The following is a 26282-nucleotide window of genomic DNA, read 5'->3' as shown; positions in this document are numbered from 1 at the left end:
GCTGTCAGGATTTTGTGATGGAAAGTAATGCACTTAGCTATTTTTGTGCCTTCTGAATAAATTTACTCTGCCTAATTAGTACAACACAGTATTTGTCTTCATTGGACTTAAAAAGGACTCTTCTAGATGTAAGATATTGATGTTTCATAGCTAAATTGTTTTTCTTGTTCTGCTTCATAAAGATACTTTTAAATTCAACTTTATTCTAGTTGAATAATTATTGAGCAGGTAAAGCTTAGTCCTTGTTCTAAATAGCTGCTATTTTTCCCTGCCTTTCTAAATAAAGAAGGGTAATCCTGTATTTTGATTCCCCTCACCCACCACCACTATTTTTATATTGTTACATGAGGCTTTTCTCTAATATTTTGGTCTCCATCAATACCAAATAATTCTGCTGTGGTATGGAAGTACTTAAATGCTATTATTATGCTGATTAGCTGAGGAGTGGGATGGTATCTTTGTCAGCCACACGCATATGTTCGGAGTACGTGAAGGCAACCTTAGGTTGCTGGCAGAACGTATTGGGAAATATGTGGCTTCTCTAGAATAATATTTGAAGCTGCTTAACTGGTGGTGCTGGCATAGAATTCTTGCCTAGAAGTTTTATTTTTTCAAAACTATCAGAAGGCATAGGCAAGATGCCCTAGTTTAAATTAACTTGTCAGTTCAGATGAAGTATATAATGTCTTTGACATAGTCTAGCTTCTAATTGTGTTAGAGGATGTTGGTTGCTATAATGTCATTTTTCCAAAGTGATCTTTGCAGCTTTTTGGGGTTGTCCTCAGAATTTTGTAACAATAAAACATCTTTTGACCAGCATTTTGATTTTGAAAATAAGAGTTTAATCTCCTTACATTAGTAGGAAAGGCTAGTGGTAATAAGAATTTAATTTGGTTTTGATTTTTTTTTTTTTCCAAGCGGAGGGGAGTAATTTGATTGTTGTGTATGTGAAGTATTGCTAGTATTATTCCTGCCTTTACTGGTGCAAAGCTGAGGAGATGCACAAATCTCTAAAATTTCTTTGATAAAGGAAAATAGTGGGTATTAGTACTTCCAGTGTATTCAGGGTCTGTTTGCAGCCTCCCAGGATGTGAGGTGTCATTGTTCTAAAAGATGCTAAAAGCATGAATTTCTTTAAACAGCTTTTCTTGCTTTCTCCCATTCCTGCAGCAAAGCCTCCTAGTCACTGAACCTTTTAAAACATTTCTGAATGCGTAAGTCTTAAGTATTTTGACTTTGGCAAGCATGTTGCAGGTTTGAATAGCTGTTTCATTTTATTTCCTGTTATTATACTCCTCCGTATACACCTAGTTTATTTGCATGCCTAAGTCTTTTCCAGGCAGCCACTGACACTCTCATTTCTGCGTCTCGCTGGCAGGTTCCAGAGCTTCCATCTCTGCTCTGCGCACTGGCCCTTTTCCCCCCGATGCAGAGCCCTGGTGGAGGGTGGAGAGAAGCATCGTCACGCTTCCTGCGTGTTACAGTATTGTTCTGCACTAGTTGGGTTGTTTTCTGGAAATTAATTCAAAAGGCTTAAATTCCTCCCCTCCGTGGTACCAGTAGTGAACAGACTAGTAACAGTCCAGTGAATGAATGTTGATGAGCGTGCCGTGCTTAGGCAGTGACTTAATGTTTATTGAAAACAATTACTAAAAAAATCCAGTCCTGACAGGAAGACTGCAGCGTTACAGCTTCATGGCAGACCTTAAAATATGATGATCTTACACCTTCATTGTTTGTTCTGGAAACGGACCTAGGGATTGTCTTGTTCCACTCTTTATCTGTAACAGAGATTGTTGCTTATGCTGAATTGTTTTATCAGTGGTGTAAGAGAAAGTGTGTTTTCATCATCTTAGTACTGCGATAAAATGAACTCGGAGAGTATCAGGGTAGGGAATTCAGATTTAGTTGTCAAGGAGCTCTTGAAATGACCAGACAGTGGAACGTCTGAAAGATTTTTGTCAAGACAGCAAACACTTACTTGTTTTTTCCATTTTAGTTTTTGCATAGAATGAAATTCAACATCTCATGTCTTAGTGTACTTAAAAATTTAATTTCCAGTTAAGCGCTACTGGTCATTTTCAAGTTTAAATAAAAATCAATCTATAGCTCTTTCTTTAAAAAACAAAACACTGAGTACTAGCCCTTTTTTTTTCTCTCTGAAATCGTGTTGCATAATCTTATACAAAATGGCATAATGTGAAGAAGTCGCAAAGGAGGACAGGAAGTAATTTTTCACTATTAGCTATAATACAGAGTTCAAGTTGATAATACTTCAGTAAACTTCTTTATGCATATAATTTTTTTGGATTGGGATAGTGAAACACAAGAGAAATGTCCTGGGCATGGTGATCTGGTACTATATGAACATTGCTCAGATTCTTGAATGTTTTTTTTTTCCACCTGCGTAATCAGATGAGTAAAATCCCTCAGAATCCCAGCAAATGCAGCAATACCTCATGGTAGACATTCCCATAGGCCGTATCTGATTAAACGTCAAAAGTTTGGTTTTTAGAAGATGGTAGCAACCCTCCCATTCAGACTTGCCCCAGGCAGACGTGCTTTGCTTCTTACCACTGTAACCACAAAATGGTAATTTCTGGATGTACACAATTATGTAATGTAGCTCAAAGTGTTGAAATTGTGACTGTATGTTCATGCTACTAAAGCTGGATTGATAAGTGTGCACTACCGCAGGAAACCCTGCTGTTGCATGCAAGTGTCACATTTGGAAAAGGACTGACTTGCAGCTGGCTTCATAACTCTATTTGCCTAGTACTGTGATTATCCGGACTTTGTGGTTTTGCTTTTTAAATAGGAGGTTATATGATTTAAATACTCTGCTGGTTGTATTATTTTTATTCATATTTATTTGTTTATTTTAGAAGATCAGTTTTTCTTTGTGCAGAACTGAAGACCAAATAATTTATCTTTAGATCCTTAAACAACTCCTGGAGAATCAGAGTTTTGACCAAACTTGGATATAGCAATTAGACAGCTATAGAAACAATGCTTTTTAGGTATAATCTGTATTCCTAAGTAGTGCAAGATGAGTTAGGGTATGAAGTGTCGTATTTCTAGGCACAAAATTGTAGCTTCATCCAATGTTAGTGACTGAAAGAAGCAGTTCAAGGAAAATACTTTCTAACGAGGGGCATACTAAAATTCCTGTGTGGACAGGAGTGTCTCAGTCTTTCAAAATCGCTTCCGCTTAACTCTTTTGGAAATGGGAAGAAAGTCCAGACGTGGCCTTGCATTGATTTCTAGTAATATTAATATATACTGATCGGTTATGAATTTGGGACTAGATATTCTAGTAGAATAAACATGGCAGTGTCTCACAAACTCTTATTCTATTCTTACAATGAAGTACTTGTAATAAAAAATTACTGGTAATAAAATGAATGTAGCTCTGGGACTTGCATTTCTTGAGTGAATACCAGTGTCAGGACTTGTGGAATGATTGTCTGTCGCTCATTTGGGTGCGTATGAGTCTTCTGCATGAACGAGTTCTTTGCCTTTTTCATTGACTAGAACCTATTTGATGTGTTCGGTGTTTTACTAAATGAGCTGGCAGTAGGGATGGGTCCTTCAAAAGCTTTTTATCGTTATGTTTTTAATGTTAAAAGGTGATGTTCCAATAGTCTGTTAATATTTATTGTTCAGAGTATTGAATGTACTTGCTCTTAAAAGGAGGTCAGCAAGTGTCATAAGCTTGATCTGCAACCTGAAAGTGGTGCTGGTCTTTTTAATTGGTGAGTCTTTCCTTGTAGCAGTGAGTGCCCTAGTTTCCAGAGATGCTTATTTAATTCCCAGTATGGGGGGGGGGGGGGGGGGGGAGGAAAAGCCTGTAAGTACTGTGTGCATCAGCAAATGAGGTCAGAGTAGTCTGTAGGTGGGAAGCAGCTGAGAATGTTGTTACTATACAAGATGAAGTAAATTCCTACTCACTGTTTGGAATTTGTATACACTAACGAAAGGGTTGTGTTGCCATAAAAAAGGAGGAAATCTGTATGTAAACTGATGAAGTTTTTGCTGTAATATTTACTCAGACTAATAGTTCCTCACTTCATAAGGTGAGGAAGATATTTATGATAACTATAGACATTTTAAATTGCTGCCTTTTTTTTTTTCCCCCCTCTGCAAAGGAACTGCTTGTTCCCCAGACTGGGATAAATTAAATGCAAGGGAGGGTTGCTATAGTGTGTTTGCAGTCTGCTCAGGGTGAGCAGAGGGGACAGGACCAGGTGGTTTCCCTGGTGGTGGTGGTCTCTGCCTTTTGGTGGGGGGGAGTAAAGGAGCCCGGGCTTAGCAGCCGGCCTCTGTGATGGATAGAGGTGTGTTCAGCACTACTGATGCGAGCAGTGGCCTTCCTGCGAAGCACAGACTGAACAAATTGAACAACACTGCTTTAAAATAGCCTGTTTCGTGCCCGTTTGGGTGACCTTGTTGCCTATTAATTCTATAGGCAATTATAGAATTACAGAATGGCCTATTAAATACCCTCTTTCTTAATTGCAGTCATTTGGTCTAAAGTTATTCCGGGATAATAGTTTGTATTATCTTTTAAAACTCAAGCAAAGGAAAATTGCTTTTCTGAAGAGATTCCAAACTGATTTTGGCACTCTCAAAAAGATGCAGGGAGAGCTATTCTGAAAAACAACCCCACCTACAATATGCCAAATATTTTAAAGAATAAGTGCTCTTCCGGCCTTTATAGAATGATAGAAGTGCTGTGTAAGTGCTTCGGAAAATTTGTCCTTTTCCTACTAGGTGCAAAGGTTTGGGTGTCTTGGTTAGTGCACTGCATACTGAACCGATAGAGTAATAACTTCTTTTTTTGTAAAGCATTATTGCATTTTGCTGTTTCAGTCTGGAAAATGAATCTAAGTAGATGAAGGATATTAAATGTAGCATGTAGCCTCGGAAGACCTGCCTTACAGTAACCAAATACTCTGTTTGCAGTCCTACACAACTTGTGTAAGTCTGATAGGTAACCCTTCTAGGTGAGAAATACCTACCTATTATAAAAAACAAAACAAAACATGTTGTCACTAAAATTGCCTAGTTAGTGACAATCTCCTTTTACCTCTTAACACATTTAATTTTTTGGATGTGGTCTTTTCTTCTGCTTCCACTCTTAGTCATTATCTGAGTGTTTTCCTCCTGGCATTTTATTTTCTCTCACTCTGTTCTGCAGTGTTGTTTATTTTCTTATTTTCTCTCCTGCTCGTGCTTTTTCCTCTCTAATTTTCTACCTTGGACATCAGTGTTACGCTTTCTCTTCCTCCGCTGTTACGTAATCCCAAGAGTAAACCTCGCTTGGTTTGGTGCTGTATTGTACAGTGGTATGCAAAATAGTGTTTTTCTGGAAAAGCTTTGTGTTACAATAGGACACAGGAAGGGAACTTGGAGATTGACTGTAGTAACAATAAAACTCGGTGCAGAGACCCAGAGTATGCTGGCGTACTGGGAATAGAACAATATTATTGTAAAGCTTTTCCTCCGTGGGTGCGTGCAATGTACATTCCAGCTTTTCATGTCTCTTCCTGATGCCTGGTGTATCTTGTTGCAAGGGGTTGCGGTGTTACAGGCATTCCTCACTATCTCTTTAATAAGCATCAGTCTGTCAGAGTGACACTGCACTGCTGTGGCTCTCCTGCCTCTAGTGCTCATTTAGCTTCTTATCTGTCTAGCTTGGCATTTTTTTCATGTAGAAGAACTTTGGTGTTTCTTTATATGCACGTAACGCACAAAACGCTGACAGAAGACCACATCATAATAAAGGTTTTCATCATCTGGAGCAACATCCAGGACAGATGGCAAATTCTGTACCTGTTCATGCAGACGTCTGTGATGTGTATCTATTTTGATCGTTATAGGTCTCTTACCTGTTTTAAGAATAATGGTCAGAGACAGAATAGATCTTGACTAATTTCACCCACTTCCACTTTTTTTGCTATCTCTGTTCTTGCCTTTTTTGCCTTTTTCTCCTCCCCCCCCCCCCCCACCAAATTAAGAATAAAAATAATCTCTCTGACTGCTTTCCTGGTCATCTCAACCTCTCCCGCAGCTGTAGGGAAGCATATATCCCACAAGTTTAAGTGTGTCCTTTTAATTTCAACATGTACTTACTTACTAAACTCTGTATAGCAATTAGGGTACTTTGCCAAATCATTGATAAGGATGTGTATGTATTCCCAAGTGTTGTGTATCATTATGTCATAGCTTTTCAATTACCATGTTGTTTTTTTCTTTCAGACATCAGAAGAAATACTGCACCATCTGCAAAACATCGTAGATTTTGGAAAACATGTCATGAAGCAGTTCTTTGGGGAGAATTATGTTCATCATGGGGTAAATGTTTTATCCTTAAAATAAATGGCACTCTTAAACATTGTAAACATTGTGTTTTGAGGAGCACTGGATGCCAGGCAAAAGCAATTAGTAGGGTTTGCAGATCTTCCTAAGCAAGCTACGCAGATGAGAAGCATTCAGGTCAGAACAAGGGTCCTGCTCCGTGCTGGCGAGGTGATCGGATCGTGCTCTGTGGTTTGAGCTATTTCAAGCTACTGATGAAAAAAAGTGGCAATTTCTTTTCTCGGTACAAAGTGAGAGGTGGAAGAGAGAGATGTTTTGAGACTGATTTTGCAAAACAAGGGGAGAAGCCTGGTTCCACTGAATTGTCCACGTTTCTGTGCAGTTGGAGGATAACTCTTTCCTTGCCACTTGCTCTGTTCTTCGGGAGGGCTGCATCTAGTTAATTGAACATCAGATGCTTGAGTGGAAAAGTGACAACTTCTTTTGGAACTTGAGTCATAAAATTCTACCTTGGGGCGGTGGGGGAAAACTATTCTCATTTTTGAAAAAGACAAAATGATGCAAGTTTTTTTATGCACATTAAACTCATACTGAAAATGCTTTTTTTTTTTTTTTTTTGCTTTTATTTAATTTAAATGTTTTAAATCTAATGGTTAATCAGAGAGAAGCTGCTGAGCATGTAACTTGGTATGCTGTTGTTAATATCTGCTGAATTGTGGTATTCCATTTTAAGACCACCAAACTGGATATTCAGCTTTTTGTTGAAAAAAAATTTTTTTTTTTTTTGTTTTAAGGAAATTGTTCAACTGCCTTTAGACTTCATAAGACAGCTGTGTTTAAAGATTCAGCCGGAGAGGCCAGGTAAGTTCCAGTGATAGCATTAAACAGGTGGCCTTCCTCAAGCTGTAAAACATTCTGCTAAATTATAGAGTAAAAAAAAAAAAAAAATCATACCTCAAAATCTGAGGAAACTTCTTTCAATATGAAGCCAATAATAACTTGAAAATGGCTTTGTTGTAGAAAAATGGGTGTGTTATAGAATTAAGTTGTATCCAGCATTAATTTCATCAAACTGGGAAAAGGGAACCTCTCTAAGCCTTCATTTGTTAATTCTTTATCGGGCTTTTTTTACCTTGCTGTAAAGTCCTTTACAAACATCGCTGAGGGAAGTGGAAGATGTGTCTTAAAATACTTTGTTTTGATTCCATCAGAATTTGTCCTGGACAAATTAGTAGCACTTTGGAAGGAAGATAGCTTCAGAAACTCCAAACTAAATTCGAAGTCGTGTTTTCGTTGTTAGTCTTTCACTTGGGGCTAAGCATTTCTTGTCTGATGAGTGGCAATATTAGTCACTGCACTTAGGTGCGTGCAATGTACATTCCAGCTTTTCATGTCTCTTCCTGATGCCTGGTGTATCTTGTTGCAAGGGGTTGCGGTGTTACAGGCTCTGGGGTGCGGCCTTTATAGCTTGATGGGCATCTTTGGGGCGTGGGGCTCTGCTCGATTTCTCCGGACTGTTACATGGTGCTCTGGGGTCCCTAACCAGCAGTAACATGCGAGTGCTCCTTCCCGGTCCCCTCGGACAGGGTGGGGGATTGAAAGGGATGAGGGTAAAAGAGGTATGGTTGTGTTGGCTTGTTAAGTCTTTGGGAACATGCTGCCCAGACTCAGTAGTTTGGAAACCTCTGACACATTCAGTGTAAAATAAAGCAGTATAGAAATTGGTGTAGTCAGTCAACTCTTTCAGAAACTCAGGTTTTAGTCTCAAGTATGTTCCCTTTAAAAGTCTATGGGAGTCATGTACTTGCTCAGCGGTTTTGTTTCCAAAATGGAAAAAGTAGGCAACACTTGAGTACATCATTCTTCGTATATGGCTAAAAGTACATCGAGGTGTAAGCTTTAAAATGGGAAAACAAAAGATGTCCCTCTCATGCGTTCTTCTTATGTTGTTAAATGTTCTTGAGAAGATTCAGAAACTTTTGCTGTAGCTTTTGCTTTAGCAGAGTTCCTTGGAGAAGAAAGGTGGTATTAAATTCTTTGGTTAAGTGCAGCCAGTACATTTATGCCTTTGATCCAGGAAAAATCAGGATTAACTTACATACGGTAAGGGCAGTAGACTCTCTACTCTGTTGCTTTCTTGTCCACACATCTTCGAGAAACAGTTTCACAGTGCCAGAAACTGGCAAGGAAAGTAAATCGTGTCCAGTAAGAATTACAAAAAGAATGATAAACTGGTAAAAGTGAATGACAGAATTTAGTTTCTTAAAGTTGAATTTTATGTCTCTCCATCTCCTGGGCATTTCTTTCGAGGAAGAAATGACATTGTGAGGAGCTGTCTGAGTGGCATTTCTTGCTTTACAACAGCAAATCTCCATGTTCATTTTTAATGGGAATCTTTTTAAGGAAATTCTTTCCTTGAGATTTTAATATAGTAACCTTTCACAAAGCCTGTCTAAGTTAAGAAGGAGCTTACAATAATTCAGATTTATGGCTCCATCTTATTCGGCATATGTGGCTTTCCACTGATGGATGCACTTTTGATTAAGTGTAAAAAAAACAAAAAACCCTAGTGGTTTTTTGTTGTTGTTGTTATTCCAAGTTGTGTACTTGTGAGTGGGGGGTAAGTGAACATCTCTTCCCTTTCTGTCCCTTTTCAGCTGTTTAGTATTTTGATGTAAGCACTGGAATGGCTGTGAAGAGTCTAGTTCTTGTTGAGAGGTGGTTACGCAGCGATTGTTTCTTATCAGTGTTCTTAGTGCAGTTCATCTTGGTCGCGGACCTTTGGCAAACATTTTAAACCCTGAAGAAGCGCTGTAAACAGACTAAGGAGCAGAGCTAAGCCACTTGCAGATTCTGCTTAGTTCTACAGTTCCTTCTAAACTTCTAGATCTCAATATTGTGAGACCAATTTATGATATTCTGGCGCATTTTCACAGACTTCTGGTGACTAGGCTGATGGATCATAGTCACTACATGCAATTTTAGTAAGCAAACATGAGATGACTTCTCTGCATATGGTAATATATCTCTTTACCTATTCTTGACTAATTAAATATGTTCCTTTGCTTTTTCAGACCTCTCACTGATATCTTTGTTAGGATGAGCTGGAAATTGTGGCCATTAAAGCAGCTCTTGAAGCACTCTCTATGCTTGAGAGAGCTGTGAGGAAAACTGAAAACCAGTGTTGCTAATGGGGGGAAATCAATTGGATAAAGCTTCCTAAACTATGTCCTGCCTTTCTTAGGACTTTTTTTCCAGGTAGAGAACAAGATAACTACAGAGTAAAATAAACATGGACATGCCCCCCCCCCCCCTTTTTTTGTTTTCTCTCCCTCCAGAGTCTCGCTGTGATAAAGACATGGACACTCTTAGTGGTTATGCAATGTGCCTTCCTAACCTTACCAGGCTGCAGACCTATCGTTTTGTGGAACATCGGCCAATCCTCTGCATAGAGATTAAGGTATCAAATAGAAGATCCTTCTGTTTATTTTGTGTAGAAATTTTTAAGTATGGACTGACAAAAGCAGTTTCAAATAAATGCAGCATTGGGATAAAGCAGAGCTCACCACTTTCACTGTTACCTGTAGGATTAAATCCCCCCCCTCTCCCCCCCATTCCTAACCTTTACAAGTTTGGGAAATTCCCAAGTATTCATAGGCTTTCTTGCAGGCCACAGCAGTGCTGTGTATCCTTATTTTTTTAAATGAGGACTCTAACATAACTGGGAACAATATACAGTGAGATAATATGAAGCTGTTTGAGTATTGGATGTTTACTGATAATCTTTCTTCAGTTTAACTGGAAACTGGAAAGATTTGCATATTGTGTGCCCTTACATATAAAGAAATACATTTATATTTACAACTTTATTTTTTGTAGCCGAAGTGTGGCTTCATTCCTTTTTCCAGCCATGTTTCACAGGAGATAAAGCACAAGGTGTGTCGTTATTGTATGCATCAGCATTTAAAGGTAACTATTTTTTTGTAGTCAGCCTGCTTTCCTTTGACTGTGTTGTGTTTCATTTGTTATTAGTCTTGCTTTCCTGTTGAAACTTGCATATTGTTGCTTAAATCTCTGTTATGACTAAAGAGAGTGAGTGGTTACACACCTGAGTCGCTGGGTGTGTAGTGAGAAACGGAAGAAGTTCTGTGGGAAGTTGGAAGCAAACAAATGCAATATTAGTCTTTGAGTTGGGTAAACTAGTCTGTTGGTTGGGTAAACGTCTATGCCATATTTCCTTTTAAGTACAGCTCACCAAACGCACGGTGGCATTGCACAACTTAGCAGAGCATGTATCACCCATGGACTTCATTTGTTTTTTTTGATATATACTGATAATGTTGATTATGTTCCTGAAATCATAATGGGTCTAGAAGTAGAAGCTAACTGTACCTGTTGTAACTTAATGTGACCTTTCTCCATACTTTCCATTCATGAATTTTATGCAGTTTGAGTGATCTGAATTTAAATATGAATAGAAAGACCCCTAGTAGTCATGAACAGTAAGTTCAAAGAGTTTTAAATGTTATGGGCCTCCTGAAGAAAAATGTTAGTGTCAGCACCTGACTATTAAAATAATTGAGAGCAGTTATTCCAGAAAGTGATTAATGGTGGTGTTGGTTTTCAACAGGTAGCAAATGGAAAATGGAAGCGACCAAGTAAATATTGTCCATTAGATCTCTTCTCAGGGTAAGAAAATGTGTGACTTGATTCTGTGTTGCCAAAAAAAAACAACAACTGTGTTTTAGTTCTCAGATTATTTAGACTTTAACTGTAGGATTAAGGAGCAACGTCTGCATGTCTGACTTTTACAGCAAATATTTCTGGTGCTATATACTTATTTACATCTATTTCAGGAATCAGTTGCCTATTATGGCTACAGTGCCTTGTGCTACTTAACATGAAATGTAGGAAGTGTTTATTTACTACTCAGATTTGAATTTGCAGTAGTCATTTTGTCTTTGCAGTGGCTTCAGCATGAGTAACACGCTTAAGGGATGTGTTCACTTCAGGTGCCCTGTTCTGATTCCATAGAGTCCTGCAGGCTTAGCTGTAAACATCTAAAGGCTGTGATAATACATTCGTATTTTTTTTCTAGAAATAAACAGAGAATGCACTTTGCTTTGAAGAGCTTATTACAGGAGGCACAGAACAACTTGAAAATATTTAAGGTAAACATGCTTGCTTTTTTGTATTGGCTTGTAAACGATTTGACTTTAATGTCTGAAGAGTCAAGATTCTACTTCAAATCTACATAATCAGCACCTTCACTATTGGGCTTCACCATTAAGTAGAAGAAAACAGGAAAATTCTTAGATTTCAAGTTACGATAGGTAAATAATACTCTCTGTAGCTATCCCTAGAAATCTCTCCCAGAACTAATGAATGAATAGTTGGAACAGCCAAGAGAAAAAGACTTTTAAAGATGACCGAAGCTTTGAAACTTTTTAAGCGCTCATTCAGGGGAAGAAGATGAGAACTTTGTGTGTTGCTGCAAATATTGTTAGAAATTACTGTTACAGCATTCGTACAAGTCAAATGCACAGCGTGCTTCATTGACGAAGTAAAAGGGCTGCCTTTTTTGTATAGAAGTAATGTAGTAAAAAATAAAGCAGTAACTGATGGATTATGCAGATTTGCCAGATTAGTTCTAGAAAATAACTCTTTTGAATTTATTTCCAGTATTAAAGCAACTACTGGAGTGAGTTACACTTGTATGAACTGTTCTGTTTTTTCTATTAGAGTGCAGATAATTGTCATACCTTTTCTGTCCCTTTTTTTCACCTTCCATTTTACAACTTGGCTTTTAAAAGGGATAGTTTTGCATGACATGCTTTTTCACTATTGACCTTATTTAGACAGAAGCGATAGGAAACCATGCTGAGTATCAGTTCACTTTTGTTGTTCTGATTATTTAAAGTTGATTAAGTTGGGAAAGTATCTTTTGACTTAAATGGGCTTTTTGGTCCCAATCCAAAAGTTTTTACCTGTGGTATCTCATGAAGTTTAGGATGACAACTTCGTAAGAGATTGTGCATGCATTTGTGTGTAGACTTTTATACCAAGTCACACTCTTCTGCACCTTGTGTCTTAAAATATTAACTCTGGTACTTTGGTTGCTAAGTATGAATAACTGGGTTTGATGGAGTGTTTAAATCTTTCTTTTCCATTTACAGAATGGTGAACTAATTTATGGCTGTAAAGATGATCAGGACTCCGTCTCTGACTGGAACGAGCTTGCTCGTCACTTAAAACCTTTCTTTTTCCCCTCAAATGGGTTGGTCAATGGACCACACTGTACAAGGACAATTGTTAAAGAACTAATCCATGTTATAACTATGGCGCTACTAAGTAGTACTGATGCCTGCAGGGCAGGTGATATGAGGACGGTTCCCATTTCCCAAGGAAGAAGCTACTGTGAAGCAAGTGCTTTTAATAAGGAGCTAGTAAGAAATGGTAAGAACTAATTTCTTGAGCACTGACAGTAATTAACTGTTATCACATAATGATGCATATTTTTGCCTTGTTTGCTATTTAATACTGATGTGAGAACTGAATTATGAGAAAATGAATTATGAGTGGCACAGCTGCTAGATAACTGTTTTTAATGTGACCTCGTAATGAACACTTTTAGCACTGCATCTCAGGACGGGGATAAAAGTCAGTTCAGAAGGCAGTAGGGTAAGAATTAAAGAAAATACCTGTTCGAGCTGATAACCATGATTTGTATTTTAAAGGACTGGGTGATTTTTATTTTGTACGTGATGAAGTTTAGCTGTTTTCATTGGTTACCTGACACCTGTTTCTTGCCTTCCCCTGCTCCCCAACTAGGGTATAGTCTTCTTTCTGTTCTTTTCCTACTCCACTTCTGGTAAAGCGAAGGTGCAAGTATGGAACAGAAAAGAAATGGAAAATGAGGACTGGAAAACTGAAGATCATGTTAATTCCTCAGTGCTTAAGTTTTGTAAAGCTTGAGTTGTTCAAGATGCTGCTTGTTACTCTATTTATACAAACTGCATGTTTCTTAAATATGCTTTTGAGGAGAATCTTTTTCATTGCTGTTTTTCTCCACATAATACAGCAAAACTCAGAGCTGTCTTTTAAAGAAGAAACAAATCTGGTTTTGTATTTGCTATATACTATATTAAAAAAGACCCAATATCTGAAATGCTAAATTAGTTTTGTCAGCAGTTCATACTGTGAAACTTAATTTGTGGTGGTTTTAGACTTGTCTGAGAAATTAGTCTTTTAGACTCACAGTAGAGTGCAATGGAGGGGTTTTTTTGAGTAATTTGTAGAGCTGTATACTGCGTGTTGTATTCTACAGTCAAATCAGTGGTGTTTAAATATGCAGGTAAGCGCACAGCACATTATTGTTCAAAAACTGAAGCTTTTTCTTTGACCAGTCTGAAGAGTATTTGGGTTTGCTTTGTGAAAAAGCACACGTAATGGCAAAGTGAAGCAAAACAAAGACGCTCATACCTGCCTTATTTGAATATACTTTTTCTTCTAGGGAAACATAAATTGGAAAGCTCTGGCTTACCGAGGGGTTGTCTCCTTTATAAAACTCTTCAGGCTCAGATGCTTGACATGCTGGATATTGAAGGACTCTATCCTTTGTACAATAGAGTTGAACAGTACTTAGAGGAATTTCCTGAAGAGAGGTAAGATTTGATGACTTTTTTTGGTTCTGATTAAGTAGGTATGTGGACAAGATTGGCTCTATGCAAATACAGCCGTTTTTTAATCTTGTCATGTCTTATACAACCTTCCTTATGGTATGGCATATTCTGAATTTCTAACTTGAAATACCACCGGACATAAAAGATGAGTTTTAGTGTCAAAAGTTTTGATGTAAGTCACTTGAGATTGATGATGTGGGTTTTTAAGTGATGATTATGGCAAGTTCACAACAGGGAATGGGAGAAAATGCATTGTTCCTTAATAGTGGAGGTCTGGGGGACATATCTTGGAGGGAAGACACAGTAAAATGGAAAGCAGTTTTCCCCCGCCTTTAGTACCTGCAGAACTAGGACTACGTCTGCAGTAATAATGATGTTTTTAGTCATTCTCAAGCCTTTATTGGCCTACTGCCTGCCCTTTAAAAACCTGAATTCGATAGTCAGCAAGAATCCAGCCTGTACCTTCAAGATCTTAAAGAGTGTTTGACTGGATAACGGGCTCAATGTCTGCTTTTGTCTAGCTGACCTTTGCTATGGGGTGAGGTGGAGTTTACATGAATGAAAGTCTGTCAGGGCTGAATGAAAGCTCCTGGTCTTGACTTGAGTCTTTTCTGACTCTTTCCTTTTCAATTCCCTTAAGTAGAGAGGAGTTGACCAGTTGAGACTGGTTAGCTGATTGACTTCTAGACTGGTTTCACACCCCCAGAAATAGGTAACAGAAAGTGGAGGGCCCCTGAGCATGTTCTTTGTTAAGGTGTTCTGAGATTTGGTCTCAGTATGCACAAATTAATATGTCTACCTAAGTTGCTGCTAGGAGGAAAATGGCTTCAGTCTGCTGTAGCTTCATCCTATAGCAAATCAGTCATAATCAAAATTAATGACTTTAAGGTAATTGCTTTTTCCTAAACTGCCAGTGGAGAGAGATAACATACTGTTCCTTTGAAAGTGGTGGTAGACCCCTGTGACGCACAGGGTCTTAGGTTCGTGTGTCTCACCAGGCTTTTAGCCTGAGATGGTCAGTCTTGCAAAACATTCAACCAAATTATCCAACTTCCAAGTGAGTTTTCCAGCTTATGTCATTTGTGGTGGTATTTGTCACCAGTTTATAAGTTTGTATCTTAGCTTCTGGCATTTGTTTTAACTGTAGTAAAATACATAATTTATTAGTATTGCCAGGCCTGCCTTAAAGGGAGCGGACTTCCTGAAAGCATAGCTTTCCTGTTACCTCTTCTGCTGCTTGAACAAGTAGTTTGTGTTCCATCTTAAGGTGATGAGATGGGTATTTTGGTCACAATTTGGCATCTAAAGGGAGGAAAAAATAATTAACCAAATGTGGGTAAACTTGATGAGAATGTTGGTTTTGTAGAGAAGATGATACTGTTAGGTTGCTTGTCTCAGGGTGTTTCTTTCCTTAATGTGGGTGTAATACGCTCAGACCAGCTCAGACGTGGGAGCGATCAGCTAGCAAAAGACGAGAAGCAGAGCAGCAGGGGCTCCATCAGTGGTTCCCAAAGCTTTGTGGGCCGTTGTATCATTGCCACACCTCAGAGTATCTCATGCATTACAAGTGCCTTTACAGTGCTTTACGCTCAAAATACTTTTTCAGTGACGTTTAGTATGTGTCTGTGGACGAGTGGTGGAATCAAGTTAGGAACCATTGGTCTGCAGAATAACATGATGTGCAGTGGCTTTCAACCCAAAGAAAATGCAACTGATCATCTGCCAGAGAAGCAGAAATCAAATAGCCTGCTAAAACTGAATAGACACGAGGAAATCCTGACTTGCAAATGTAGAAAACTACTACTTGTATAAAGCTGCAGTGACAAATTGTGCAGTTGCTTGAAGTTACATTCCTGCAATAAAACATGTGAAACCTGTACTGCTCATGTAAACCTAGCCTGATAAGCTGTCCCTTCTGTAGAAAATGACTGCAGTGGTGTACAGGGCTCGCTTACAGGGAGGGGTAGCTGAAAATGCCAGCTTGCAATCCACATCATAAATGAGCAGATCAAACTTGAGGAGCAGGAATCTTTTGGTTACTGTATCTCTTGCCTGGTGAAGAAATACTGAGTATTGCAAGGTGCTACATTTGTTCTCAGATAAAGCGTATTAGTTGGAATAATAATAACAATCACTGTAAAAAGCCTTAATTTTGATACATTCTCAAGCGGTAATTTGCCTGTAATTCTGCCATCGCTCACAAGAGGGCATGCTGGCCTCACGTGTAAAACATGGCTGTTGTGCTCCTTCAGCTCTTGTGGAGTCCTCAGCTGAAGGATTATCTTGTAGTAGGCAATATGATAGCCTTAAATTCTGCTTAAGTCATGTGCAGTATAACTTTGGTGTGCTTTTATATTTTTACAATAAACAATCCATTTGCAAGTGTATTCTTTCATCCATGTGGTGGTTGTGTGCTGTGCACTGGCATATAATGAGAAATTACAGGCTTGTGCTGCAAATTGCGTTTTTATGGGTTCAGCTTTTCCGGAGTTGAAGTATTTAGCATGGGAAAGAAGAGGGCCATATCAGCTATCCCATTATTAGTACATCAAGTACAGTGCACACACTGTGAAGTTGGGTGGTGAGTGGGGCCTTATCTGATAAGTGTGTACCCTCAGTATTTTCAGGCAGACTTTCTAAGGGATGCTGCAAACGGTTATAAATTTTGAATCTTTCCCACTTTTGCTAAAAATGCAGGTTTTTTTTCCATAAAAATTGCTGTTCTGTTCTTGTGGTGATAAACAGGTAGGCAGGGATTAAGATTGGTTTATCTTTAAAAAAAAAAAAAAAAAAAAGTTACACTGCAGGAAATTGTAAGTGGTTGTGCTTGTATGAAATGAGGATAGGGACCGTCCGGGATTTTAGCTCTTTGAATAGTAATTTGTTGCCCTGTTTATCAGTGGTTTTGTTGGTATGTTCTCATCTGAATATCTGGGCTACTGAAGAAAGATCTCACTGGAAATCAGTAAATATCTTTGGCTATGTGTAAATCCTCTTTTAAAATTTATTTAGAAGTACGTTACAGATAGATGGACCTTATAACGAAGCATTTTATGAGAAGCTGCTAGATCTTTCAACTGAAGATGATGGAACAGTAGCGTTTGCGCTAACAAAGGTACCTTTCTGGGGAATGTTGTTGATGCTTATTTAGTCTGTCAATTTTAATAACCACTTGTCTAACTGAAATTGGTGGGTAGTGTGTGAATGTCACCACGGGCTTGTCAAAGTGTTCTGCACAATTAAAGTTCTTAATTTTGTCAGGGTGCCAGCGTGTACCTTTATAGCAGAAGCACTTAAAACCCAACACATTGTTCACATTGCCTCTGTTCTTAAAAGGAAAATAAAGCTGGCTATTTCCTTTCTAGACTGAGGAGGCATTCACATGAACTGATGCTTTGTCAGCCTTTAAGAAAAGTATCTGTAGGAAATGAACATCCTACACAGGGTGTGGTAAAACCACTTGCTCCTGCTACCTATTTGTTGTAGAGCTAATGTCCAGATCTTAAAATGAATATACTAATACGTTTGAACAGTATGTTTTCTATAAAGGCAAATACAAATATAATGGAAAATTCATGTCACTCTTATTTTGTATAGGTGCAGCAGTACAGAATAGCAATGACTGCAAAAGACTGCTCCATCATGATTGCCCTTTCACCTTGTCTGCAAGATGAATGGTAAGAGATATTAATTTTGAATGACTCCTATTCATTTAGAAATCAGATGCACTTGCGCAGTTAATTCATTTAACTGTTAAGAAGGTTTTTTTTCGGATTCCAAAAGTTTGTTGTGGGCATACTAATAAGGTAGAGTTCTGATTTCAGATATATAGGACAGTTTCTGAAGACCTAAAGTTGACAAAAAGTGTCAAAGTTTTGTGTCTACCCTCTTCTTGAAATTGGAATTAATTGCACACAGTTAGATACACATGGTTTTAACAAGGTGGGATTTTTCTGCCTTGGTCCCTGATATGAGCGATTTTTCAAAATGATTTGCCTTCAGCCACCTGACTGGAAGACAGAAGTCTTTTGTGTCTTGTTTTTATTGATCTGATTAAAAATCATGAGGTGACATCTTTCTCTTCTCTCAGTCAGGCAAGCAGCTTTGCCACAATATTACCTGTTTTGACTTTTATCAGCAATAACAGCCTGCTCTTGGAGAGGGGAGCTTGCTTAACCAAAGCTTTGTTATGGGTAGAGAACAGAGTCTTCTGCATTTGTCCTGGAATTCTTGAATAAAATGTTCACGAGAGGGGAGTTTTGCAACAGTTGACTCATTATTAAGCCCTCCATCTTTCAGAATGCTTTGACAGTAGTTCTGATACAAAATTGTATTACCTTGAACCTATGTAGAAGTTGCAGTAATTCGTATTGGTTCTGCCAGGTAAGATGGCAGCTGCATTGTATGCAATAACACCTAGAAATATATTGCATTAACTAAATGCAAAAATGCATTAATTGACTTAACAGCATAATGTTTTGACTTAATCTGTGTGAAGCTGAAGCCATAGTTTCCTAAACGCTACATTAGCTGAAGTTTCTTCTCTCAGGCTCTTGGGACAGTTATAAAACAAACATTAGTCACTTTTGCACAAGGACTCAGGACCCACAAATGAAACATAGGTTTACTTTAATGAATCACTTGTGCAATATGTTTTTGTTTTCCAGCTCTGAGCAAAGACCTGTGGTACTAGCATCCAAATCAAGATTCACCTTTTCTGTTTCTGTCCTGGACCTCGATCTTAAACCATATGAAAGCATTCCTCATCAGTACAAACTTGATGGCAAGATAGTAAACTATTATTTGAAGAATGTACAGGCCAAAGATGACCCGGTTATGTCCAGTCTCTTCAAGGAGAATGAAGACTGCACATTAGTTCTCCATAAAGTGTAACTGTTTCCTTAAGGTTATTTTTATTTGAACACATTAGAAAGTGAAAGGTTAATGAAATAATTATGGTGAATTTTTTCTATTGTGTTCAGTGCATTTTTCAGCTGTGAATGTTTTTGCTTTAAGAAATGATTTCTAATTGGTATGCCTTTTCAAAGACATGGAATAGCACTAAAACATGCGTTTGCTATATAACCTTAATGAATGTATTTAATATGGCAGAACAGATAATGTGCCATACCTTGGAACTAAAGGACAGATCAACTTAATTCTAAAAGTCCACTTCCTTAGAATTGAAATAATACTGAATTAGAGGTTTCCTGAAGTATTGCACTAATATAGAAAGCCTAATTACTAATAAGAGAATTACCTTGGAGCTTGTGCTTTTCAATTCTCACACATAGCTACTAGGAAGAGGGAATGCTTTGACAAAAACCTAATATAAAACTTAAGCATTAAGTCCACTGAAGATACAGCTGAAGTGGCTATTAAAGTGTTACTGATCTATGGAACTACCATGTTATTGCAGAACACTTTAAGTACTAATGCATGAGATTAAGAACTCCAGACTGCCTCCAGAAGTTTTGTGATCACTTTGTATCTCCTAAAGCTTCTGAAACTAAGTGAAAAGGGTTAAAGGTAAGCATCTTTGAATTTTATATGATAGCTGAGCTTAACTAATCTGACACATTGGTCTTTTATTTTCTCTACATGATATGCTGCTATTGGAGGTGAAACCACAGCTTGCTCTTTCCTAAGTTAAATTGAGCCCTAGAAATTACGTATTCTGAGTTTTCTAGATTACTTTGAGTCTTTCAGACTGTGTCAAATGTTGGTATTATTTCACTGACATCCCATATATTATGTAGCACGGCCAACTGCTTTCTGGCTCATTCTTTTAAGTGATACACAGAGGAAAGGTGACAGTATCTATCTGTTTTTCTTTTTCTGAAGTTGCAGGGAGTCACTTTCTGATGGTGAGTACTGGAGCTAAGTTTGTATCACTACTCCTATGTGCAGGTGAAATTTTGAGATGTTGCAGTTATCCATCTTCAAGGTAGATCTTGAGTTAGGAGATTGAAGATGTATTCAAAATTGTGGGTAGTGTGATAAAATCTACAGGGACTCCTCTTGTGTGCTTGGGGTTTGCATACCCTGAAATGTGCAAAGAGATGCTATTCCAGCTACAGTGAACTGCCGTTATCTGTATACAGTGTGTGTGTACTGGTAATGTTTTTCAAAATAATGTAGGTTATCATTTAAAAAAAATGTTATTAGGATCTCAATGTAATCTTTGAGTTGTTCCATTTTATCCAAAATGAAAAAACAAAAGCAGAAGACTGCAGCCCTGTAGACTGGCACAATTCAAGGTAGAAATATGGAGTAATACCACTCATAGCAATACTGTTTTACAGTGGGAAGTGAACCACATCAGCAGTCTCTTATAGTCCACTTGCAGTCGATAGCGTGCCTTTCCGGTGTAGGGTTGTGGGCTGCTCTTCAGTTAAATGTGATACCACAACAGCGTGATAAGCTGGTAGTTGACAGTGGTAAAAACTCTCTACTTGTAAAGAAAACATGGGGGAGAAGATCCACTTTTAAAAACAGAAATCCTCCAACTGTTAGACAAAATGAGAAAGGATTATCCACAGCTGAAAAATTAAGTTTTCATTTTTTTATGCTGTAACTTTACACACATTTCATATGCAAACAGAGGGGTATGTGCTGGCTAAACAGTTTCGTTTTCATCCAAGAAGGATCTAAAGAAGAAACTAACCAGAGCAGAGGTTGCACAAAACTAGCGAAACCAGTAACATGTCAGTGGATAAAGTAGCAATGAATTTTGCTCGTCTACTGGAATCCAAACTTGAAAACAGTCTGCCTTATATCTAAAAAGAAAAATTTGTAATATAGAGTTGCTGTTCATCAAAACTTGATTTCTAGCATTGTTCAGCTGATTCCGACCCAAACCAGTCTGTTCCTTCAGTTTTTCCTGACTTACCAGAACAGTAGGAGACTATTTCAGTGATCAAATAGTATATTTTATAGAATATTAAAATTACAGTATTTAAAACATACTATTGCATTAAAATTGATAGTTTTAGTTCTTTCTTACCTACCTATTTCACCATTGCTATACAATACTTTGTCATGTGTTTAAAAAGATAACCAAAATACAGAGCGTTTGTACTGTTTGCATGGTTATAGCATCTATGGGCTTAAAAAGGAACTCTCTCAATATTACTGAAGAGTCTATATTGTCATCATCTTTAGCCTCTTGATTCCAGGAATAACAGCTGTTACTCTGTATATAAGTGGTGCATGACTTCAAATTGTGTAGGTATGTTTTGGACCATGTCCTTTGGCTGTGATAGGTAATGCAGAGCAGTAACGCTTTGGAAAAATGCTGGGAGTTTGTAAATGAGCTAATGGTACATCTGATGGAAGTGAAGGAAGATTTTACAAGACAGACACCTCTCTGTTTTGTTTCTTTAGGGACAAACATATGAAATGCGATGCTTTCACAATGTGTTATCTGCTAGAATTTTTCCACAAGAAGTAGAAAATCCAAATGAAGTACTGCTGTGAGCAGTAGTTAATTCTCCCATTTCTTTTTACAAAAGTATAACGGTCTTTCTTGGTTAGTTTTGGTTTTCATTTCAATTAATTAATGCTGTCTCTTGTTCAACACTTAAATTATGGTTGCTTTTTAGCCTAACACTTCTTTAAAAGCTTCAAATTGTTTGTCTACTTCCAGCTAATTTAATAAGAAAGTTACTTAACTCTTTGTTCTAGGAGTCTCTTACTGTTCTCTAGTCATTTTAAAATCACTGTACTTCTACAGAGCTGTGAAATGAAACTTCCACTTTTTATGGACTTGATTTTGACAGTGCATGATCTTTTAACACTTTCCAGGTAGCTAGAAAATGTTAAGACGACAAACCACTCTGGTACATTATTGATTCAAAAAGATAAATTTATAATGAAATCACTCTGTACATGTAACTATTTTATTTGGCATTTTTGTATTTAAATGGCTGTATTTATTTTCATGTCATGACAATTTATATATAACGTGCCATAATTGTACAGATAGCATGTTTTATGAGTATGGTTTCTAAATGGAGAATAACTTAATGTTTATATTCAATAAAGTTATAGACTGTGTAACACAATATCTTAATTAAAACTACTTTTGAAATTGCTACCTGTTACAAGTAATGCTGGTATTCACTTTTTCAAGCCAACCACTTTGATAAGATTTTCAATAGCTGTCTCAATCCCAAACAAAAGCAGCATACTTCGGAAGCAGGTAGGTGCGTTTTCAATAGTTGTTATGTTCTGCTCCAGGACTACAAGAAAAATGTAAAAATGAACATTATTTTCAGAGAGTTACACTATTACTGAAAGCATCTGTCTGCTTTGCATTTTTGGATAAAATAAGTCACCTGCTGCCTAAAACAGAAAGACATGCTTTTTCTTGTAATCCCCTCTAAATTAAATATACAGGAGGTAAAATCAGTTTGGCTCCCTGCCAAGTTTGGTTTTGTTTACCTGATGTGCTCTCATTTTACCTAAAGAGATGCTGGGCAAAAAAGAAAAAGGGACGGGTGTTTACTCTAAAAGCTCAGAAGTGGTCTCTGAAGTGAATGACACTACCTTGCTCTGGTACTTTAGTCAGAAGGTCCAGCACAGGTGTTGTTCTCCCATCTTCATCTACATGTATCTTCCAAACAATCATTAATTCAAACCTGTTTCAATCATATCCAGAGAAATGTTAGTTAACTGTTAACTAGAAAATTAAAGTTTCTTCAAAATGGAAAGTATGGGATTCAGGAGGTTTACACCCTTTATATTCTTGAACAAAATACACCTTAAGTAATGCAACTTGAAAATCTTTGTATTTGGGAATCAGTAATACTTACATTTTGAACCAAAGAACTCTGGTATGTGTTGTCAGGGCAAGGTCATTACTTAGTTTCCAGGTATGTTCAGATTTTCACCCACAGAGGTTCTCCCCCCCCCAGTTCTTATCTTTGCTGGTTCTTACAAATGATACATTTCCATAGTGCAATGGTAGAAGAGTAAGATATGAAAGAAAATGACAGAGAGGATCCCTCTACCCCTACATAATATCTGCAACCTGTTGTCAAGTATTGTGTTAGATAACAGTGTGAAAACAGAACAGAATCTCTTCAGAAAAAGTGCTCTTTTTTCTTCCAAAAATGGAGGATTGTTCAGGCTTTTTAGAATAACACAGGAATAAAAATGATCAAGGCCTATATCCCAGTATTTGTTCTTCATTAAAAAAAACCCCTCAACTATCATTATTCCTTTAGGAGTGTTTCTGTCATCATGTTGCAAAGCTGCAATATTTGTTTAGTATTTCCAGCTTTTGCACAATAGTTGTAGTAGATTTGTTCCTTTATGGGTCTCATCTGCATTACTGCTTTTTCTGTTCCTCCTTTTAAGAGTAGCCCTTACTTGAAAGCAAGGCTTTCCTAATCAAAAGCTGATACGCACAGTAACAAGGACCAAGTTCCCTTTCCTCAGTGTTCAATCATGAATTTAAATTCAACTGTAAAAACTTCCTTAAATATGATTTGTTGGCCTTTTGCCATTTCATTGTTAAAAGTCCTAGAGAATTTGTGTACAGCTTCTTGTTCTGGGAGTTTGGAAGGCAGCTTAGCATAGCAGTGTGCTTTCTCCCAGCCACTGACCTGATTTTAAATTCTTATATTCCATGATCTTGGGGGAGAGGGAAAGTGCAGCAGAACTTGACGCCTGTCAACTTAAAAAGCAATTACAAAATAAAGCTGCTTATAGTAAAAGGGAACAGCTCATTTTCTACTTGTGATGGTCTAACAGCAATTATTTCAACCACTCAGAGTTAAAGCATTTAGTTTTAAAAGGCAGATTTTCCTAAACAGAGACAGCACTATCCATTATGATATATTTGCTGGTTCCATAAACTAATATTAATGATGGTAAAGAGCTATGCTTTATTTCCAGTTATTTGCAGTTAATGCATATTTTAGAGAAGAATTAATTAATAGGAAAAGGGCAAGGTCTCATCCCCTCACAAGAGTTACTTTCCTATGCTCATATACAATTCCTGATGATGACAATTACACAGCTTTACATTAACTTTTTAGAATTTTTTTCTATTAACCAAAGCTAGGCAGAACACAGCTAACAGAGGGACCAAAGACATCTAGCAAGTGTGGTAGAATAATAATAAATGCCAGGGAAATGGTCACCTCCCTCATCTAACTTTGATTCCCTTATAAAACAATGGAAATATATAACTGCACTTGCTGTTAGTAACATGGCAACTGTAATTTTCTCCCCATTAAGGACAAAACCCTGTGCTTTGCTTTAGTGATTTGTAATCGTTGTACCTTCTACCGCAAGCGCCTGCACCAGCTGTCAGTGCCCAGCTGCTACGCTGCTGTCGTGTTAGCCCTCCAGAGGGGACAGGCGCCTCCGAGCACACCAAAGGCTGCGAAACACTGCTGTAGCCCAGGTCCTCATAGGGCCGTTTGCCAGTGGCCACTGGCACAGTAAGAGGGCTGTTGGCCTCAGCATGTTCCGCCTGTAGCCCTGGCAGTGTAATTCGGAGAGACAACCAAGTCGGAACAAAACCACAGCTTAAACTGATACGTTTTCAGATGCATGAGAGGGAGGATGGGCCCCACAGTCTACGCTTTGAATTTCAATTCTTCATTATAGCATGAGCTTCCAAAACAAGACAGCAGTGTAATTTTTTCTTAAAATGCAACTGAAAATAAGGCCTGCTAGAGCCTCTTTTTTTCATCTAGTTGTTAAAAAAAGCAGGCATGCACAGTAGCAATATGGGTGACTTTTCTAACAAGGCCACATGGAAACAAACCTCCTTCATGTGCCTTTTTTTTTTTTTTTCCCCCCAGGGTTCTTGCATGTGGTTATAGCCATAAAACTAACACACATCATCTAATTTCTGTGCTTAGAGAGGTTATAAAGCTAGACTTAATCTATAGATAATTGGTCTAGTTGGAGACTATCGTTATACATTTCATTATCCTTTAACTGTATAAATAGAATCTTAAAGAATCTTGAGATCCCCCAGTGCTGTAAGTAGAATTTTTGGCTTTGCCCCTTTTTTTCTTAAAAACAAACCAAACAGAATACCATCTACTTATAGACTTACCCAGAAGGTTCAGGGTTCCTTAGAACTATATAATCTCCCAACAGTCCTTCAGGAAGCTTTACAATGTCAGGATATCTGGTCTGTGAATAAACAAATTGAAAAAGGTAAAATTAGGTCACAAAAATGGTACGAGGCAAAGTGACTTCTAGGTAGTTCTTTCCAGTTGCAATGCACTTTAAATGCTGCCACTTTTAGCTTACATTTTTAATAGTTAACGTGTATTCTGACCCTAACAAAAGCCCCTAGGTAACCGTCGTGAGAGCTGGATAAGACAAAATAAACCTAGGCACCTGCGTTCAGTTTGTGAAGCAGCATTGTGCCATAGCCGCAGCAACTTGGTCTTTGGGAAGTGAGTATCCACAAAGGGAGTTTTGTGGTTACTGAGCAGTTCTATTTTCAGCCTTTCTTTATGCTGATTCTTTTTTCTTAATATATTAACACGGAGACTCTTTTGGAAAGTGCCTTCAATGTGTAGAGAAGGAATTAGCATTTAATGCAAAAGAAGCAGAAGTTTTAGATGAAACTGCAGATCCAGGCAACTTTAGCTGTCTTTGAGTGAGCTCAAGAAGAGAAGCAAGGACGCTTTGGCACTACCAGGTAAGGTGGAAAGCTGTCATTAAAGTATTGCTGTGAATAGAAGGTTGATCAGAAAATGTAGTTAGTAGCAAAATCCAATTTCTTGCTTCCTGAGGTGAATCTCTGAAACATTCTGGGCTTGAGACACCCAAGTCACATGTCACAGATCACTACTGTTGCTTTTCTGCCCATATCCCCTTTTTGCACACAGACTATTAAGATTTTAATTAGTTAGTGCATTCATTACTAATGCCATTTCATCAAGGGTGAGAGTGCATGACTTTTTTAAAAAGTTCTTAAATGTTCATTAGATATTTTTAGTATCTTTTAAATGATATCAAAAGAGATTTAATTTGGTCCACTCAGAGAAAAAGGCAAGATGACATTTGCCTCTGCACACAGGACAGAGAGGTCCTAGTGCAAGACATAGGAATCCTTGAAAGAACTGCTTTTAGCTAAATCCTATTAATTCTATTTAGTAATACATTATAATACATCACGATTTCATAGAAAACTAACTCTGTGATTTAAGTAACCTTACTAGTGCACTGTTTTGACATGTCTTTGGAGAAACGGGATCACCAAGACCTGTACAATACTTTGAAAGCATAAAATAATAAAGG

General features: G+C 37.7%; 2 protein-coding genes across 4 annotated transcripts in view; one reads left to right on the top strand and one right to left on the bottom strand.

Moving 5' to 3' along the window:
* IPPK (inositol-pentakisphosphate 2-kinase) overlaps nucleotides 1-22099 on the top strand; it is a 39934-nt gene extending 17835 nt beyond the window's left edge. The window contains exons 4-15 of one of the 2 annotated variants that reach the window (XM_067303178.1): nucleotides 6262-6357; nucleotides 7116-7182; nucleotides 9660-9781; nucleotides 10201-10290; nucleotides 10952-11010; nucleotides 11420-11492; nucleotides 12498-12777; nucleotides 13835-13985; nucleotides 17016-17118; nucleotides 17601-17680; nucleotides 18671-18892; nucleotides 19423-22099. In XM_067303178.1, the coding sequence (XP_067159279.1) occupies nucleotides 6319-6357; nucleotides 7116-7182; nucleotides 9660-9781; nucleotides 10201-10290; nucleotides 10952-11010; nucleotides 11420-11492; nucleotides 12498-12777; nucleotides 13835-13985; nucleotides 17016-17118; nucleotides 17601-17680; nucleotides 18671-18892; nucleotides 19423-19432 (1296 nt within the window). In that variant the 5' untranslated portion in view covers nucleotides 6262-6318 and the 3' untranslated portion in view covers nucleotides 19433-22099. Of the gene's footprint in view, nucleotides 1-6261; nucleotides 6358-7115; nucleotides 7183-9659; nucleotides 9782-10200; nucleotides 10291-10951; nucleotides 11011-11419; nucleotides 11493-12497; nucleotides 12778-13834; nucleotides 13986-17015; nucleotides 17119-17600; nucleotides 17681-18670 lie in introns of both variants that reach the window. The other variant, XM_067303177.1, reaches the window with a different exon arrangement.
* CENPP (centromere protein P) overlaps nucleotides 21883-26282 on the bottom strand; it is a 163887-nt gene continuing 159487 nt past the window's right edge. For both annotated transcript variants that reach the window (XM_067303180.1, XM_067303181.1), the window contains 3 exons: nucleotides 25084-25163; nucleotides 22554-22645; nucleotides 21883-22246 (listed from right to left, as the gene is read on the bottom strand). In XM_067303180.1, coding sequence (XP_067159281.1) covers nucleotides 22125-22246; nucleotides 22554-22645; nucleotides 25084-25163 — 294 coding nt within the window. In that variant the 3' untranslated portion in view covers nucleotides 21883-22124. The remainder of the gene's footprint in view (nucleotides 22247-22553; nucleotides 22646-25083; nucleotides 25164-26282) is intronic.

The sequence above is a fragment of the Apteryx mantelli genome, chromosome 12 (genome assembly GCF_036417845.1).
Source record: "Apteryx mantelli isolate bAptMan1 chromosome 12, bAptMan1.hap1, whole genome shotgun sequence".
NCBI classification, from domain to species: domain Eukaryota; kingdom Metazoa; phylum Chordata; class Aves; order Apterygiformes; family Apterygidae; genus Apteryx; species Apteryx mantelli.
Note: the sequence above shows the minus strand (reverse complement) of the source record. Positions and strands in the feature narration are given on the sequence as shown.